This window comes from Scardinius erythrophthalmus (assembly GCF_964197995.2).
Source record: "Scardinius erythrophthalmus genome assembly, chromosome: 3".
NCBI classification, from domain to species: Eukaryota; Metazoa; Chordata; class Actinopteri; order Cypriniformes; family Leuciscidae; genus Scardinius; species Scardinius erythrophthalmus.
The window spans coordinates 52045372-52063629 of NC_138223.1; the positions used below are offsets into that span (position 1 = coordinate 52045372).

At 37.5% G+C, this 18258-nt stretch overlaps 1 protein-coding gene across 1 annotated transcript in view; it reads right to left on the reverse strand.

Annotated features, from left to right (window-relative positions):
• LOC308688261 (B-cell receptor CD22-like) overlaps nt 1-17996 on the reverse strand; it is a 34045-nt gene extending 16049 nt beyond the window's left edge. Inside the window, exons 1-8 of the mRNA XM_081361218.1 lie at nt 17960-17996; nt 13099-13164; nt 12394-12744; nt 12047-12295; nt 6870-7217; nt 6523-6771; nt 3227-3574; nt 2880-3128 (exon numbers count right to left, since the gene is read on the reverse strand). Of these exons, the coding sequence (XP_081217344.1) occupies nt 2880-3128; nt 3227-3574; nt 6523-6771; nt 6870-7217; nt 12047-12295; nt 12394-12744; nt 13099-13162 (1858 nt within the window). The 5' untranslated portion in view covers nt 13163-13164; nt 17960-17996. The remainder of the gene's footprint in view (nt 1-2879; nt 3129-3226; nt 3575-6522; nt 6772-6869; nt 7218-12046; nt 12296-12393; nt 12745-13098; nt 13165-17959) is intronic.
• Between the last annotated feature and the right edge of the window lie 262 nt (nt 17997-18258).

The following is an 18258-nucleotide window of genomic DNA, read 5'->3' on the forward strand; positions in this document are numbered from 1 at the left end:
AACCCCAGTGTTAAATCAACACTGCTCAGAGCACATATGGTCCCACTCTACAGAGTGTTAAAATTAACATTGAAGCAGTGTTGAAGTTAATGAGATAATTAAGTTAACACTGAAGCAGTGTTGAAGTTAATGAGATAATTAAGTTAACACTGAAGCAGTGTAAGTTAATGAGATATTTAAGTGATTAATTAAGTGATGATTGGCCATTAGTGGTGACACCTTATGATAACAATTAGACTCACTGAAGGAAAGAGAAACAAGAACAGAAAAAAGAGAAACACAAGAACTACTGACTTCGAGCCATTATTGCACTTATTATTTTACCAGTTTGACTTTATTTCTGTCATACATCTACACACGGTCTTATTTAGATTTAACAGAAGTTTAGATGGTAATGTTTTATGGAATGTTTCGTTTCATGTCACCATTATGGTGGTCAGTGGTTGCTTTAGTTGGGCTCTTGACCCTTTCCTTTTTAACATTAGTTTTTTTTCTGGCTGCTCCAACTCTGTGTTTATAAAGCATATGTGTTGTGGCAAAAGAAACAGTGACTTTGGCTGTGTTTCCTGAAAGCATTACAAGCCTAATTTGATCGTACAGACCATTTGTTGCAGTTGGTCTGCAATCAAGTAAGGCTTAAGATGCTTTTGGAAATGCAGTCCTGGTTATGATTTGATGATGAAATTACTAATGACCTAATTCAATGATGGCACCCATTATTATAACCTGATTATCCACATGTTTTATGAATTTTTTACTACAGTAGTTACTTCCAGCAATATTTTAATGATCTGAAAGATTTAAAATCACACACAGATATCAAAAATCTACATATGAATCTCAACAATGGTGACAATCAAACAAATGCTTCATGTTGCAGTGCATGATGGGAGCCACCAATCAGAACGCATCAATGGCTCACATCATGCATTGCAGCATGAATAAATTATGCAGCTGAATTGTCCTGTAATTTTCATTGTTTTTTTCTGTTTGCTTTTATTTTGCTATTGTTTTGTTCTGACTTTAGTAGCTTGTTTTGTGATGTTCAGAGTTGATCTGTTCGTCACTAGTTTGTTTATTGTCACCATTGTTGAGATTCATATGCTGATTCTTGATGTCTGTGTGTTTAAATACAATAACTTCTGTGCACAAAGTATTTTCAAAATTTTTCATATTGCTGTTGGATCTCAAACTGTAGAATCTCAGAGCTACAATCACCAATACTAAAATGAGAAATCAAGAATATAGTCAAAGATTTAGACTCTGAATGACATCAGTGAATCAGGTCACTACATGATGATAACGTCACTATCATCAAAACATATTGTGAGCAGATCATGTTTTCTCTTGCAGTAACAAATGTGCTTTATAAACACAATGATGGAACAGTCAGAGAAAAACTAATATTAACTAAATGAAAAGAGTCAAGAGCCCAACTAAAGCAAACACTGACCACCAAAATGGTAACTTGAAAAGAAAACTTCCATAAAACATTACCGTCTAAACTTCTGTTGAATCTCAAGAACTTTTGTCGATGTATGACAGAAATAAAGTCAAACTGGTAATAATAAATGCAACAATGTGTAATGACTCGAAGTCAGTAGTTCTTGTGTTTCTCTTTTTTCTGTTATTGTTTTTTTCTCTTTCCGTCAATGATTCTGCATATTAACATCAGGTGTCACCACTAATGGCCAATCACTTAATTAATCACTTAATTATCTCATTAACTTCAACACTGCTTCAGTGTTAACTTAATTACCTCATTAACTTCAACACTGCTTCAGTGTTAACTTAATTACCTCATTAACTTCAACACTGCTTCAGTGTTAATTTTAACACTGTGTAGAGTGGGACCATATGTGCTCTGAGCAGTGTTGATTTAACACTGGGGTTTTTACTGTGTAGTAACATGTAGCTTTGCATAAAAAATGGTTGTCATTCGCAAGGCTACTTTTACTTTTATACTTCAAGTAAATTTCCAAGCCTGTACTTTGTACTTTTACTTGAGTAAAGAAGTTAAATCAGTACATCTACTTTTACTAGAGTATTTTTTAACACAAGTATATGTACTTCTACTTGAGTATGGGAAGTGAGTACTTTTGCCATCTCTGCCCATGCTCCATTCATTAGTGCCTTCGGTTTGATCTATCCTGGACAGAGATTTGTGGGAACACCAGACTACACATTATTCTACTACGAATAATGATTTCAGAATACTTCAGAATAAATCAAGATGTAACATTTATTTGTCAGGTAAAAATGTATCATGCTAATTACACAAGTGATTAAAAGCCAATTCAGAAATAATACATGACATCAATTACTCAAAGATGACTCTAAAAGTAAGCAATGCTTTCCTGACAGAGACACACAGGGGTGTGTGAGTGTGTTCCAAGTGTAAGACTTGAGAAAACACTGACACAGCACTGCATGGGAGTTCTCCTGAGTTCTCAGTCTTTCTCATAATACCAATAAACTGCAATGAAATTAAGACCATTTACTCATCTCATCACTGAGACATTTAAAATGATACCAAACATGAAAAGGAAAAACAATAGATTCACAAGATACATCATATGTGATATATAGACATTCTTAGTGAACTTTTGGTGACTTGACTCAGGAGGAGAGGAAGGGAGGAGGGAGAGGGGGATGCAGAGATAAGGAAGGAGAAAGTTTGGACAAGACAATGTCCTGTGCTCTTTCTTTGTGATCTTCTGTTCAGGGTGCGTTTAATTGCTTTATTGCTTTATTGTAGGGTGAATTTTATCTCAGCTTTTGTTTTAGCAGGAAAATCAGTTCTTACATTTAAAACTTTGAATCGTCAAAGAAAATATGTCGTTAAATAAAACACTGAAGTACATAAAACACATACTCACACGTGACATTGAGCTGAACATCAGGAGAGATGTGAGTGTGTCCGTCTACAGCACAGCTATATCTGCCTGAATCCTCTCTTCTGACTGACTGCAGCAGGAGTTCATTGTTTCTGTCTCTTCTCTCAGTTAATGGCTGTGAGTTTCTGTACCAGATGAATGTTGCTCTGTCAGTCAGAGCGCAGCTGCTTTTACATCTCAGAGTGACTGAATCTCCCTCTGTCACTCTCTCAGGAGACTCCACCTGAAGATCTGAACACAACACACACATTATATCTAGTGCTGCTGTCATACACTGATTATTATTCAACATAATGCACAGAAGAAGAGATAAACCTCATCAAAGTCACCTGTGACATTAAGAGTCACTCCTGGTTTACCAATCCATTTTCCACCAGGTTTATCAGTGATGAATCTGAAATAGTACATGTGTGAATCCTTCAGTGTCACATGACTCAGTCTGACGGTGCAGTTCTGCTGTTTATCTCCCAGATACTGAAGCCTCTGACTGTATTCAGGGTCCTCAGACAGATCTGGAGGCTCGACATAATCTATTACCAGTGTTTTGGTCCAGAATGCTATCATGATCTGATATCCAGTAGGGTATGTATAAGTGCATCTCATTATCACTGTTGAGTCCTTTAGTGCACAGATGTGTGAAGGACTGTAACTCACACTCCAATCAGCACCAGAAACCCCTGAAACACAGATTATAGGGATAGTTTACACACACACACACACACACACACACACACACACACACACACACAAATTTATTTTACAATTACACTCATGTTGTTCCAAATCTTTACGGTGTTATTTTTTCCCTGGAACACATGACATGTTTATATTGCAACGCAATAGAAATAATAGTTAGTGATGTACAGTACATAACTTGTACATTGATTTTTTATCTTGGTATGTTTTAGTTTGGGGGAAACAATGAAACATTTAGCTGAACTTTAGTTTTTGCTAAAGACAAAAATTTGCTTAATATTATATTTTTGATTCATACAAAAAATGTGAAAGGGGGTTCAAAAGGATGATTGACAAAAGTTAAAATGAAGTTTGTAGTTCTGAACTGGATGGGCAATATTAGCTGTTATAGTGAGCACGGATCCATACTTCGAAACTCCATCAGAAATAGAAGACCATACAGGGACTTCTGGCATTCTCTTTTCAACATACTATGCTTTGGGACATACTTATTTTAATATCACATACTGTTAAGGATATACAGCATGGACATTGAGACGCAGGGTATCACTTGTTTCAGCATCTTCTTCTTCTGTTTTGATACAGAGATTCTGTTCTCTTTCAGAAGAAGTGTAATAGCGCCCCCTACCGTGTAACAGTGAAAAAACTGATAGCCTAAAATTTCAGTCAGTGGCTGGAAAAAGTAAATAGATTTGAAGTAAATTCCTAAGTACACTTCCAGTGGACTAGCCTACTCAAAAACTCAGATGCTCAGAATTAGGAGCATATCTGTTTTCTTTATAAATCAATATTTTCAAAACACAACCACAAGCCGCGTATACTTAGAATACTTAATTATACTTTTAAGTATATCTCAATCAAAAGATAGGTACAAGTAGGCCAAATATACTTAGACCTTTCTGTCAGTATGTCAAGTATACTTAAGTGCAATTTTAAGTATATTTCTGAGAAATACATAAAGTATATTTCTGAGAAGTGTATAAAAAGAAGACTGAAAGTATACTTTCTTATTTTAAGTTTAAAAGAAGTATACTAATAGCACACTTGAATAAATGTATTTTCCGTAAGGGATGTCTCGTAAGCGATTTGGGTGTTTTGTTGTTAGATGTAAGAGTGAATATAGCAGTCTTCATTTACTAGTCCTGACATCAGAGCCGCTAGTGTTGCCAAAAGTATCGACTTCGAAACCAAGGCGTTACTGAAATTGAAAAAATGTGACGAAACCAGCATTTCCCTCTAGCATTTAGAGCGCTGTTGAACAGATTCTTAAATACCTCTGATTGGCCATTGCATTCACACGCTCAACATATGTCTCTGATTGGCTACAATAATCAACACTTCAAAACATGTTGTAAATAGACATCTTACACAGCGCTTAGATACACACCCCAGCGGTCACCTTGATGTCAAAATTAGGTCAAGAAATAGGTCAAAAATGAAAGTCATATTGACGTCAAAGTGTTGATGTCAATTTGACGTCAAGAGTTTGACCTCTGCTGATGTCATTTTGCCAAACATAAAGGTGAAACGCATGGCCGTACACTTATTACCAGCTTCGCTTAAAACTAACCAGATTTACTTTATATAATTTCCATTTTTATGAAATCATTAAAATTTTGTATTTTAAAGTCACCATGATGGTGGTTAGCGTTTGCTTTAGTTGTGCTCTTGACCCTTCACTCTTTAATATAAAAGTTCTTTGGCTGCTATACTTGATATAGGCAAAATAGTCATGAGAAGATAAGGTCAGGGGATGTTGGCTGTTTATAGATGATGTCGACAATACCATCATGTAAATGCCTGATTCCCTAATCGTGTTCAGTGTCAAATGTTTTGATTATATAGAATTTATTGTTTTTATGACGTATTACAATAGAATCTATTTAATTTTACAGCATTAGAGTAATTTTGTTTATCGAAGACTGTAAATGATTTTAAAAACATTTAGTGCATTAAACATTTTACTCTACATTATTACTTAGCCATCAAGAATCAGTGTATGACTCTCAACAATGGTGACAATCAATGAAATGCTTCATGCCGCAGTGCATGCTGGGTACCACCAATCAAAACTCCCAGCATGCATTGCAGCTTTAAGAAATTATGCACCTGGAGTTGATCTGATTATCTGGATATTTTGTTCGATTGTCACCATTGTTGAGATTCATATGCTGTTTCTTGATGTCTGTGTGCGTCTAAGTCATGCCATAGATGACAGGGTTTTGTGCACTAAATAGTTTTAAAAACCAAGTACATTATTTGATAATCAAAACTGCTAGACATGCTGTAGAATCAAATGACTTCTGTTATGAATAAAACAGTTTTGAAACCGCAAGTCCTATATAATCAGAACATAAGACACTGAATAAGATCAGGGCTTCAGGCATTTACATGATGATATCATCGTCATCATCATCAATAAACAGCCAACATCACCTGATCTCATTTTCTCATGGCTTTTTTAGCTACAACAACAGAGCTTTATAAACACACAATTATAGCAGCCAGAGAAAATGTAATATTAAGAAGTCAAGGGTCAAGAGCACAACTAAAGCAAACGCTAACCACCATCATGGTGACTTTAAAATACAAAATATGATTTCATTAAACTGGAAATTAAATAAAGTAAATCTGGTTAGTGTAAGTGAAGCTGGTAATAAGTGTACGGCCATGCGTTTCACCTTTTTGTTTGGCAAAATGACTTATTATCAAACTCTTGATAGAGGTCAAACTCTTGACGTCAAATTGACATCAACACTTTGACGTCAATATGACTTTCATTTTTGACCTATTTCGTGATCTAATTTTGACATCAATTTGATGTCATATTGATGTTAAATTGACATCAAACACCCACTGGGAAGGGGTGAATCGTCAAAGAAAATAAATCACTAAATAAAACACTGAAGTACATAAAACACATACTCACGCATGACATTGATCTGAACAGCAGGAGAGATGTGAGTGTGTCCGTCTACAGCACAGCTATATCTGCCTGAATCCTCTCTTCTGACTGACTGCAGCAGGAGTTCATTGTTTCTGTCTCTTCTCTCAGTTAATGGCTGTGAGTTTCTGTACCAGATGAATGTTGCTCTGTCAGTCAGAGCGCAGCTGCTTTTACATCTCAGAGTGACTGAATCTCCCTCTGTCACTCTCTTAGGAAACTCCACCTGAAGATCTGAACACAACACACACATTATATCTAGTGCTGCTGTCATACACTGATTATTATTCAACATAATGCACAGAAGAAGAGATAAACCTCATCAAACTCACCTGTGACAGTAAGAATCACTCCTGGAGTGCTAGTCCATTTTCCATCAGGTTTATCAGTGATGAAACTGAAATAGTACTCGTCTTCATCCTTCAGTGTCACATGACTCAGTCTGACGGTGCAGTTCTGCTGTTGATCTCCCAGATACTGAAGCCTCTGACTGTATTCAGGGTCCTCAGACAGATCTGGAGGATTTTCATAATCTATTACCAGTGTTTTTGTCCAGAACACTTTCTTGATCTGATGTCCAGTAGGGTATGTATAATTGCATCTCATTATCACTGTTGAGTCCTTTAGTGCACAGATGTGTGAAGGACTGTAACTCACACCCCAATCAGCATCAGAAACCCCTGAAACACAGATTATAGGAATAGTTTACACACACACACACACAAAAATGTTTTATAATTTCCCTGGAACACATTAAATGTTTACATTGCAACGCAATTGAAATAATAGTTAGTGATGTACAGTACATAACTTGTACATATATTTTTTATCTTAGTACGCTTTAGTTTGGGGGAAACAATGAAACATTTAGCTGAACTTTAGTTTTTAGTAAACTAAAGACTAAAATTTGTTTAAAAGGATAGTTCACCCAAAACTGAAAATTCTGTGATCATTTACTCTCCCTCAAGTTGTTCCAAACCTGTATGAGTTTCTTTCTTCTGCTGAACACAAAAGAAGATATTTTGAAGAAAGTCGGTAACCAAATGTCTGATGGACCCCATTGACTTCCATAGTAGGAAAAAAAAATACTATGGAAGTCAATGGGGACCATCAACTGTTTAATTACCAACCTTCTTTAAAATATCTTCTTTTGTGTTCAGCAGAAGAAAGAAACTCATACAGGTTTGGAACAACTTGAGGGAGAGTAAATGATCACAGAATTTTCAGTTTTGGGTGAACTATCCCTTTAATATTATATTTTTGATTCATACAAAGATCTGAAAGGGGGTTCAAAAGGATGATTGACAAAAGTTAAAATGAAGTTTGTAGTTCTGAACTGGATCCTCCTCCAAAGTGCTATGGATTGTGGGCAATATTAGCTGTTATAATGAGCACGGATCCACACTTCAAAAATCCATTAGAAATAGACAACGCATTCTCATCCTTGGGCGTCATAATACTGACGCTTTTGACGTTTAATCTACATCGAACGCACATGGCACCCTTTAGCGTCAATATGAGACGCACAGAGCTTTGTTCAGTTATGGGTAGGTTTAGGTCTGGTGTAGGGTTAGGGTTAGACCGCTAGGAGGCGCCTTCTGGCCCATTTCTATCTGCGTCTCATATTGACGCTAAAGGGTGCCATGTGCGTTCGATGTAGACGAAATGTCAAAAGCGTCAATATATGACGCCCTAGGATGAGAACGGGCTGAAATAGAAGACCATACAGGGACTTCTGGCATACTCTTTTCAACATACTATGCTTTGGGACATACTTATTTTAATATCACATACTGTTAAGGATATACAGTATGGACATTGAGACGCAGGGTATCACTTGTTTCAGCATCTTCTTCTTCTGTTTTGATACAGAGATTCTGTTCTCTTTCAGAAGATGCATAATAGCGCCTCCTACCATATAACAGTGAAAAAACTGATAGCCTGAAAAAGTAAAGAGATTTGAAGTAAATTCCTAAGTACACTTCCAGTGGACTAGCCTACTCAAAAACTCAGATACTCAGAATTAGGAGCATATCAGCTTTCTTTATAAATCAATTGTGGCGAGCAGGACGAGGCCACGAGGCCAGTGGCGTGATTGCTGAAGAGCGACACCTGTGAGACTCACCAGTCTCTTATCTCTCACGGAGGAGCGGAGGCACAAAAGGAGGAGTGACGACAGTGGAGATCGAGAGAAGACAGGCCTGAACTTGTGTTGTGCTTTGTTTTATTGTGACAGCAGTCGTCCGTGAGGGGCTGCTGTCTTTTACTTTCGTTTTGTATTTGTTTGTTTTTTTATATTAAAGTTGTTGAATGTTCGCTGGTTCCCGCCTCCTTCTTCCCATAACAACGAACCTTGTTACACTGGTGCCGAAACCGGGTAAGGAGGCGGAACGTGCTGTCAAAGAGCCCTCGCCGCTGTGGGGGATCTGCGGTACCATCGAGCATGGCGGGCAGTTTCCGAGCTCACTGCCGGCCGCCTGGGTGCTAGAGGGGCGGCTGCCGTCCATGAGGGAGCAGAGGAGTAGCCGCCGTTTGCCAGAGGCGGGAGTCTGCTGTCGTCCGCCTTGATGGGGAGGAGCAGGGAATGGGGGACTCCTGCCGACTGCCCGAGGCCGGTGGCGTGATTGCTAATGAGCGACACCTGTGAGACGCACCGGTCTCATATCTCTCACGGAGGAGCAGAGGCACAAAAGGAGGAGCGATGATGACAGTGGAGATCGAGAGAGGACAGGCCTGAACTTGTGTTGTGCTTTGTTTTTTTGTGACTTCTTCCCATAACAACAAATCTTGTTACATCAATATTTTCAAAACACAACTACAAGCCACGATACAATACAATACTTCATTATACTTTTAAGTATATCTCGATCAAAAGATAGGTACAAGTAGGCCAAATATGCTTAGAACTTTCTGTCTTTATGTCAAGTATACTTAAGTGCAATTTTAAGTATATTTCTGAGAAGTGTATAAAAAGAAGACTGAAAGTTTACTTTCTTATTTTAAGTTTAAAAGAAGTATACTAATAGCACACTTGAATAAATGTATTTTCCGTAAGGGATGTCTCGTAAGCGATTGGGGTGTTTTGTTGTTGGATGTAAGAGTGAACATAGCAGTCTTCATTTACTAGTCCTGACATCAGAGCCGCTAGTGTTGCCAAAAGTATCGACTTCGGTACCAAGGCGTTACTGAAATTGAAAAAATGTGACGAAACCAGCATTTCCCTCTAGCATTTCGAGCGCTGTTGAACAGATTCTTAAACACCTCTGATTGGCCATTGCATTCACACGCTCAACATATGTCTCTGATTGGCTACAATAATCAACACTTCAAAAACATTTTGTAAATAGACATCTTACACAGCACTTAGATACTCACAGGAGTGTTTAAAAGCAGACATCTCTCAGCAGATCCCTAATATATCCATTGATAGACGGATCCCCTGATAGACAGATGTGCTGATAGACACCTGCCTTCAAACATTCCCGTGTGTATCTAAGCACTCGATGAAGACAACATGTTTTTGAAGCGTTGATCATTATAGCCAATCAGAGCACCTAAACACAATGGCCAATCAGAGGTGTTTAAGAATGCATTCAACAAGCGCTCAAATTGCTACTATATTAAAAATGTCACTGTTATTTATTGTTTTGATCAAATAAATGCAGCCTTGTGAGCATAAGATACTTCTTTCAAAAACATTTTTAAAAATCTTAATTATTTATGTAAAGACCACCCATTGGCCCAAAGATGGAGTCCAATGGTCTGGGCGAAGGTATAATGCGTGTATGTCTTTCCAGCGCTCCAGTGAAGTTCACTTAATTTATTGGAATTTAGTTTTAATATTACTTTAGCTGTACACTTAATCTGACTTCAATTTCAAATGACAATCAAATTTAGATTGTGTTTCTTATTAGAAAATAATCATAAATATTGATTATGAATTAATTTTGGTCTTTGATTATTCTGGGTATCCCATATTTTAATTATTCATTCATTAAGGACCCGGTGTCGCTTTGAGACGTCACGTCGCGAATGTGCGCTCACGATCACAAACGTAGCCAGTTCTGAAATAGTCAGAGGATGCAGTGCAACTATTTTACCCTTACAGGAACAGGACGGAAGCAATAGCAAGTGCAATGATGTTTATTAACAATGGTTCACTCAGGAAACTCAGAATAGTCAGATGCATAAATGCAGAACTCAGCGTAGGCAGGCAGTCACTCCGAGAGAGAGGGTCAGACCAGGAACACAGACAGCAGGAGAGCGTGACGCAGGGACTGAGATGGACGATCCTGAGGTGACTGAAGAAGATGACGGTGAACCAGAGGTGAGAACGGGAGTGAAGCAATCCGGTATCCGGTGAACAGGAAACACGAGGAAAACAGGAACAGGCACGAACATGGGAAACTTCAGGAGAGCGTGACGCGTGAGCGATACATGACATCAATTACTCAAAGATGACTCTAAAAGTAAGCAATGCATTCCTGACAGAGACACACAGGGGTGTGTGAGTGTGTTCCAAGTGTAAGACTTGAGAAAACACTGACACAGCACTGCATGGGGGTTTTCCTGGTTACAGGGTTCCCAAAGACTGCTCTGTCACCTACCCTTAAATACCCAGACCAGAACAAAGGGGTATCAATATTTTTTAGAGTTGTTTTGGGTCAATTAATGTACCCCAGGGGGTAACGCCTGGTTTCGGGGGAGTGTCACGGTTGGTAGATCCACTGTCTCATTCTAGTCTTGTGTGTTTGGGTGTGTGAGTTGTCTCGTTACGCTGATTGTATTATGTGGGCGTTACCGCTGATTATCAGTGAATCAGTGCTGCATGTCATCTCACTAGCCTATTTAATCCCCTGTCTTTCATCTCATGTTTGTCAGATTGTTGTTGAAGTTTCCCATGTTCGTGCCTGTTCTCGTTTTCCTCGTGTTTCCTGTTCACCGGATACCGGATTGCTATTGCACTTGCTATTGCTTCCGTCCTGTTTATCATTACAGGGAGAGGGGAGAATTATCAGATCATTATCACCCAAAGAGGAGAACAGGATTCTCCTAAGTTCTCAATCTTTCTCATAATACCAATGACTGCAATGAAATTAAGACCATTTTACTCACTGCACTGAGACATTTAAAATGATACCAAACATGAAAAGGAAAAACAGTAGATTCACAAGATATATAATTATGTTATATATAGACATTCTTTGTGAACTTTTGGTGACTTGACTCAGGAGGAGAGGAAGGGAGAAGGGAGGAGGGAGAGGGGGATGCAGAGATAAGGAAGGAGAAAAGTTTGGACAAGACAATGCCCTGTGCTCTTTCTTTGTGATCTTCTGTTCAGGGTGCGTTTAATTGCGTTATTGCTTTATTGTACGGTGAATTTTATCTCAGCTTTTGTTTTAGCAGGAAAATCAGTTCTTACATTTAAAACTTATGACCAGTAGGGGTAAATCGTCAAAGAAAATACGTCGTTAAATAAAACACTGAAGTACATAAAAAACATACTCACACGTGACATTGAGCTGAACCTCAGGAGAGATGTGAGTGTGTCCGTCTACAGCACAGCTATATCTGCCTGAATCCTCTCTTCTGACTGACTGCAGCCGGAGTTCATTGTTTCTGTCTCTTCTCTCAGTTAATGGCTGTGAGTTTCTGTACCAGATGAATGTTGCTCTGTCAGTCAGAGCGCAGCTGCTTTTACATCTCAGAGTGACTGAATCTCCCTCTGTCACTCTCTTAGGAAACTCCACCTGAAGATCTGAACACAACACACACATTATATCTAGTGCTGCTGTCATACACTGATTATTATTCAACATAATGCACAGAAGAAGAGATAAACCTCATCAAAGTCACCTGTGACATTAAGAGTCACTCCAGGTTTACCAATCCATTTTCCACCAGGTTTATCAGTGATGAATCTGAAATAGTACATGTGTTCATCCTTCAGTGTCACATGACTCAGTCTGACGGTGCAGTTCTGCTGTTTATCTCCCAGATACTGAAGCCTCTGACTGTATTCAGGGTCATTAGACAGATCTGGAGGCTCAACAGGATCTGTTACCTCTGTTTTGGTCCAGAACACTTTCTTGATCTGATATCCAGTAGTAGGGTATGTATAAGTGCATCTCATTATCACTGTTGAGTCCTTTAGTGCACAGATGTGTGAAGGACTGTAACTCACACCCCAATCAGCACTAGAAACCCCTGAAACACAGATTATAGGAATAGTTTACACACACACAAAAAAATTGTTTTACAATTACTCTCATGTTGTTCCAAATCTTTACGCTGTTATTTTTTCCCTGGAACACATGAAATGTTTACATTACAACACAATTGAAATAATAGTTAGTGATGTACAGTACATAACTTGTACATTTATTTTTTATCTTGGTACGTTGTAGTTTGGTGGAAACAATGAAACATTTAGCTGAACTTTAGTTTTTACTAAACTAAAGACTAAAATTTGCTTAATATTATATTTTTGATTCATACAAAAATTGTGAAAGGGGGTTCAAAAGGATAATTGACAAAAGTTAAAATGAACTCGTAGCTCACCGTGAAATGCGAGAATCATGAGCAGAAGTATCAGAGGAAGAGGAGGAGCCATTCTGACTGACATCACTGCAAGATCAACAATATAATCAGGCTTGATTCCAGAATCAGATCACTGAAGGCGCTTCTGAAATTAGTTACAGTGCTCAAAGTGTGTAAGCAACGGCTCCTTGCACCACCGTAGCAATAGCATAATGTACATGGGAAACTTACGAGATTACAAGTCATAACTTCAACAAATAATTATGCAAAAGCATTCAAAGTATTATTAGGGCATGTGTTGCTGACCTAGTAAAGGGGTAACAACCAGGATAATGAAAAATATTTATACTGTATAAATATTATTTTAATTCTCCTGGTTGTTACCCCTTTATTCCCCAAATTTACATATTGTTCCCCATACTTACATGCAAGTACTTTATAGATACACTATAATTACCGAAAGTTGCGCTGTAAAGTCGTCTTAATTATGCAGTACTTTCCGGGCTGTAATCTAAATCGTTACCGACATTACCATTGCAACACCTACAACAAATGTACAGTGGCTTATTTCTGTTAAATTTAATGGTTTATTTCTGTTGAAATTTGTATAGTACATTACCTAGTAAACAAATATAACTTAAGAAAACTAAAACAATTAACTTCAGTCATACTCATTGCGACTGGTTTAGAAATGGTTAATTTAAACACACAAGCCCTTAACTTCCTCTTTTAAATCAAATTGAGCACCATCAACCGTACAAGCTGTTGACGAAAATAGTCTTGTGGGTTAAGATTATTAGAAGTAATGACACCAACTATGAAAAACAGCATATGTTGGTCTTCGTAATAAGCTTATATTTAAAAAAAAAAAAAAAACACACACACAAAAAAAACACATCTAATCATCACATAAAGATTTTAAAGTTTTAACCACAAGGATATTTACTCACTGAGCTGGAAAAATCATATAAAATATTCAAATCAACAACAGTATATTATCTCCAAAAATCAGAACAATTAGTACAAACGTGTGTGAATACGTACAGTATTCACACAGACAAACTGGGTTTAGTTGTCACACTTTTACTCCAGTGAATATTTCTAAAGGTAGATTTCTTTGTAAAAGTCACTTTCTGTATAGAGACACAGCTTAAAGACTTGGGCATGGCCGGCGCTAGGGAGGGGCTAGCAGTTGAGAAAGACCAAAGCACTTCCATAACACCCTCACACATTTTTTTTTTTTTTTCTGGAAGCAATAATATACAGACTGGGTGTTATATTTAATAAGTTTAAAAGAAAAGCAACAAATGAAATAAAATAAAAACATTTGACTCATTATGCATGCATGACGTGGTTTGCAGCTACTGTCACACTTTATGTAATGTTATAGCATGCAAACACACTAGAACTTTTGACCTTAACCCCTTGCCCGTCATAGGCATGGGCCTTATAGTGACTGTGTGACAACTAGCCCCAGTTTCCCCTATAACATATTTGAATCTAAAGATTGATTGCTCTTACCTCAAATTAACTGATATAAATACTAGTGTAGAACATTGCATAGAAACTGTGTCTATTCCTCGTTTAGTGCGATCAAATAATAAATCTACTGCAGGATCTAGGAAAAATCTAATTGTTATTAAAACAGAAAATGTTGCTATTAGTAAACAAAAACAATTTCTAAAGCTAGGTCTTTTAAACATTAGATCACTCACACCTAAGGCAGTTATTGTAAATGAAATAGTCACAGATAATAGCATAGATGTACTTTGCCTTACTGAAACCTGGCTTAAACCAAATGATTATTTCGGTCTAAATGAGTCTACTCCATCAGGATACTCCTATAAGCACGAGCCCCGTCTGATTGGTTGTGGCGGCGGTATTGCAACTATCTATAGAGATATTCTCAATGTTACTCAGAAAACGGGTTATAAGTTTATTTCATTTGAAGTACTTGTACTAAATGTTACGCTCTTAGATGATAGAAAAACATCCCTATTATCTTTAGCCTTGGCTACCGTATATAGACCACCAGGGCCTTACGCTGATTTCCTAAAAGAATTTGCAAATTTTCTCTCAGATCTATTGGTCAATGTCGATAAAATATTAATTGTTGGAGATTTTAACATACACGTAGATAATCAAAATGATACGTTAGGGGCTGCGTTTATAGACTTATTAAACTCCTTTGGGGTTAAGCAAAACGTTACCGGACCAACTCATCGTTTTAATCATACACTCGATTTAATTATATCACATGGAACCGATCCAACCGATATAGATATCATTCCGCAAAGTGATGATGTAACTGACCATTACATGGTAACTTGCATATTACGTACCCCGGTAATATATCATGCTGCGCCGCGTTATCGATTAGGCAGAACAATCCTTCCATCCACCATAGATAATTTTTCAAATTGCTTATCGGATCTGTCTCAGCTGCTGCCTGAACCTAAACAAACAGATGAACTAGACGAACTAACCAGCACTATGAGCACCGTTCTCTCTGGAAAATGGGATATTGTTGCACCTATGAGACTAAAAAAGGTCAGAGAGAAAATTAAAGCACCATGGTACAACAATACTACTCGTGTTCTAAAGAGAGAAACCCGTAATTTAGAGCGTAAATGGAAACAAACTAATTTAGAGGTTTTTAGAATCGCTTGGAAAGACAGTACGTCACGCTATAAAAAGGCCCTAAAAGCGGCCAGGGCTGAGCATCTCCGCAAACTAATAGAAAATAACCAAAACAATCCTAGGTTCTTATTTAACACTGTGGCTAGACTAACAAATAAACAAGCGTCACCTGAACAAAATATTCCGTTACAGTTTAGTAGTAATGATTTCATGAATTTTTTCACTGAGAAAATAGAAAACATCAGATCCACAATTGTAAACGTTCAACCTTCAATCGCGCCTTATAATTCAGCCTCGATTATCACCCCGCAAGAACAATTACAGTGCTTTACAACTATAGAACAAAAAGAGTTAAATAAATTTATCATTTCCTCTAAAACAACAACATGTTTATTAGATCCCATACCAACTAAACTATTGAAAGAAGTGTTACCTATAGTGGAAGAGCCTCTCCTCAATATTATTAACTCGTCTTTATCTTTAGGTCATGTTCCAAGAACATTTAAATTGGCAGTTATAAAACCTCTCATTAAGAAACCACAATTAGACCCAAATAACCTAGCAAATTATAGACCCATTTCAAATCTACCTTTTATGTCTAAAATATTAGAAAAAGTTGTGTCCGCTCAACTGGGCTCTTTCTTGCAAAAAAATGACACCTATGAAAAGTTTCAGTCTGGGTTCAGGCCGCATCATAGCACTGAAACTGCGCTCGTTAAAATCACAAATGATTTACTCTTAGCTTCTGACCAAGGCTGTATCTCAATACTAGTTTTACTTGATCTTAGTGCTGCGTTCGATACTATAGATCACACAATACTCTTAGATCGGCTACAAAACTATACCGGTGTTCAAGGACAAGCATTAAGCTGGTTCAGATCATACCTATCTGACCGCTACCATTTTGTCTATTTAAACGGAGAAAAATCGATCATAACTCCAGTAAACTATGGAGTGCCGCAAGGATCTGTGTTAGGCCCTCTATTATTCTCAATATATATGCTGCCACTTGGAAATATTATAAGGAAACATGGAATTAGTTTCCATTGTTATGCTGATGACACTCAACTATATATTTCATCACGGCCGGATGAAAACGCTAAATTATCCAAATTGACAGAGTGTGTTAAAGATATAAAAGATTGGATGACGCACAATTTTCTTTTATTAAATCCAGATAAGACAGAGGTAATACTTATCGGTTCAAAAAACCGCCCACAAAACCTCTTACAATACAACTTTAACATAGTAGGGTGTCCTGTTACTTTATCCTCTACAGTAAAAGACCTGGGTGTTATATTAGATTATAACTTGTCTTTTGAAAATCATATTTCATATGTTACAAAAACAGCATTTTTTCACCTTAGAAATATTGCTAAATTACGTAACATGCTATCTGTTTCTGATGCAGAAAAGCTAGTTCATGCATTCATGACCTCGAGACTAGATTACTGTAATGCTTTATTAGCTGGTTGTCCTGCATCCTCAATAAACAAGCTACAGTTAGTCCAAAATGCCGCCGCTAGAGTTCTTACTAGATCAAGAAAGTTTGACCATATAACACCAATTTTATCATCACTACATTGGTTACCTATAAAGTTCCGTATTAATTACAAGGTATTGCTACTGACTTATAAAGCCCAAAACGGCTTAGCTCCAGTTTATTTAACGGATCTTCTATCGCCCTATAATCCATCGCGCTCTTTAAGATCACTAAATTCGAGGCTTCTGGTCATACCTAGGATATCCAGATCCACCAAAGGAGGGAGAGCATTTTCACATTTAGCACCAAAACTCTGGAATAGCCTTCCTGATACTGTTCGTTGCTCAGATTCGCTCTCCCAGTTTAAAACTAGATTAAAGACGCATCTCTTCAGCCAGGCATTCATATAATATTTTAATCTTACAGTTAAATCCGGTCTCTACTTCATAAACGCCAGAGGAGAACTGGCACCCCGACTGAGCCTGGGTTCTCCCAAGGTTTTTTTTTTTCTCCATTAGGTCACCTAATGGAGTTTTTCGGTTGCTTGCCACTGTTGCCTTTGGCTTGCTCAGTTGGGGATGCTTAAATTGATTAATCGATTCACCAGTGCTATTGATCTGCATTACCAAACGTGGATGTTTTACACCAGAAACAAACACTGATGTACTATTTTATTTAATACTGTGAAGCTGCTTTGATACAATCTGTATTGTGAAAAGCGCTATATAAATAAAGTTGACTTGACTTGACTTGACTTACCCGTTTCACCAACACTCCAATGACGAATGAACTGGCTAAAACCAGTGTGTGGTATGTTTATGTGGTAGCATGTTATATTTAATATGAGGATATGAAACTTCATAGTGCTGACACCGGAAGCAAAGTTTAAACAGTGACACAGCAACATCAGAGGCAACATTAGACTAAAGTAATACAAACAAAAGTTAACTTTATGTCAGTCTGTAGAGATGCTCATGAGCATGTTTTTAAACATGCATATTTAACCTGTTTCTATAGGACCAAGAAAATAATTGCTTGATTGTGTGTTCACTGTAAAA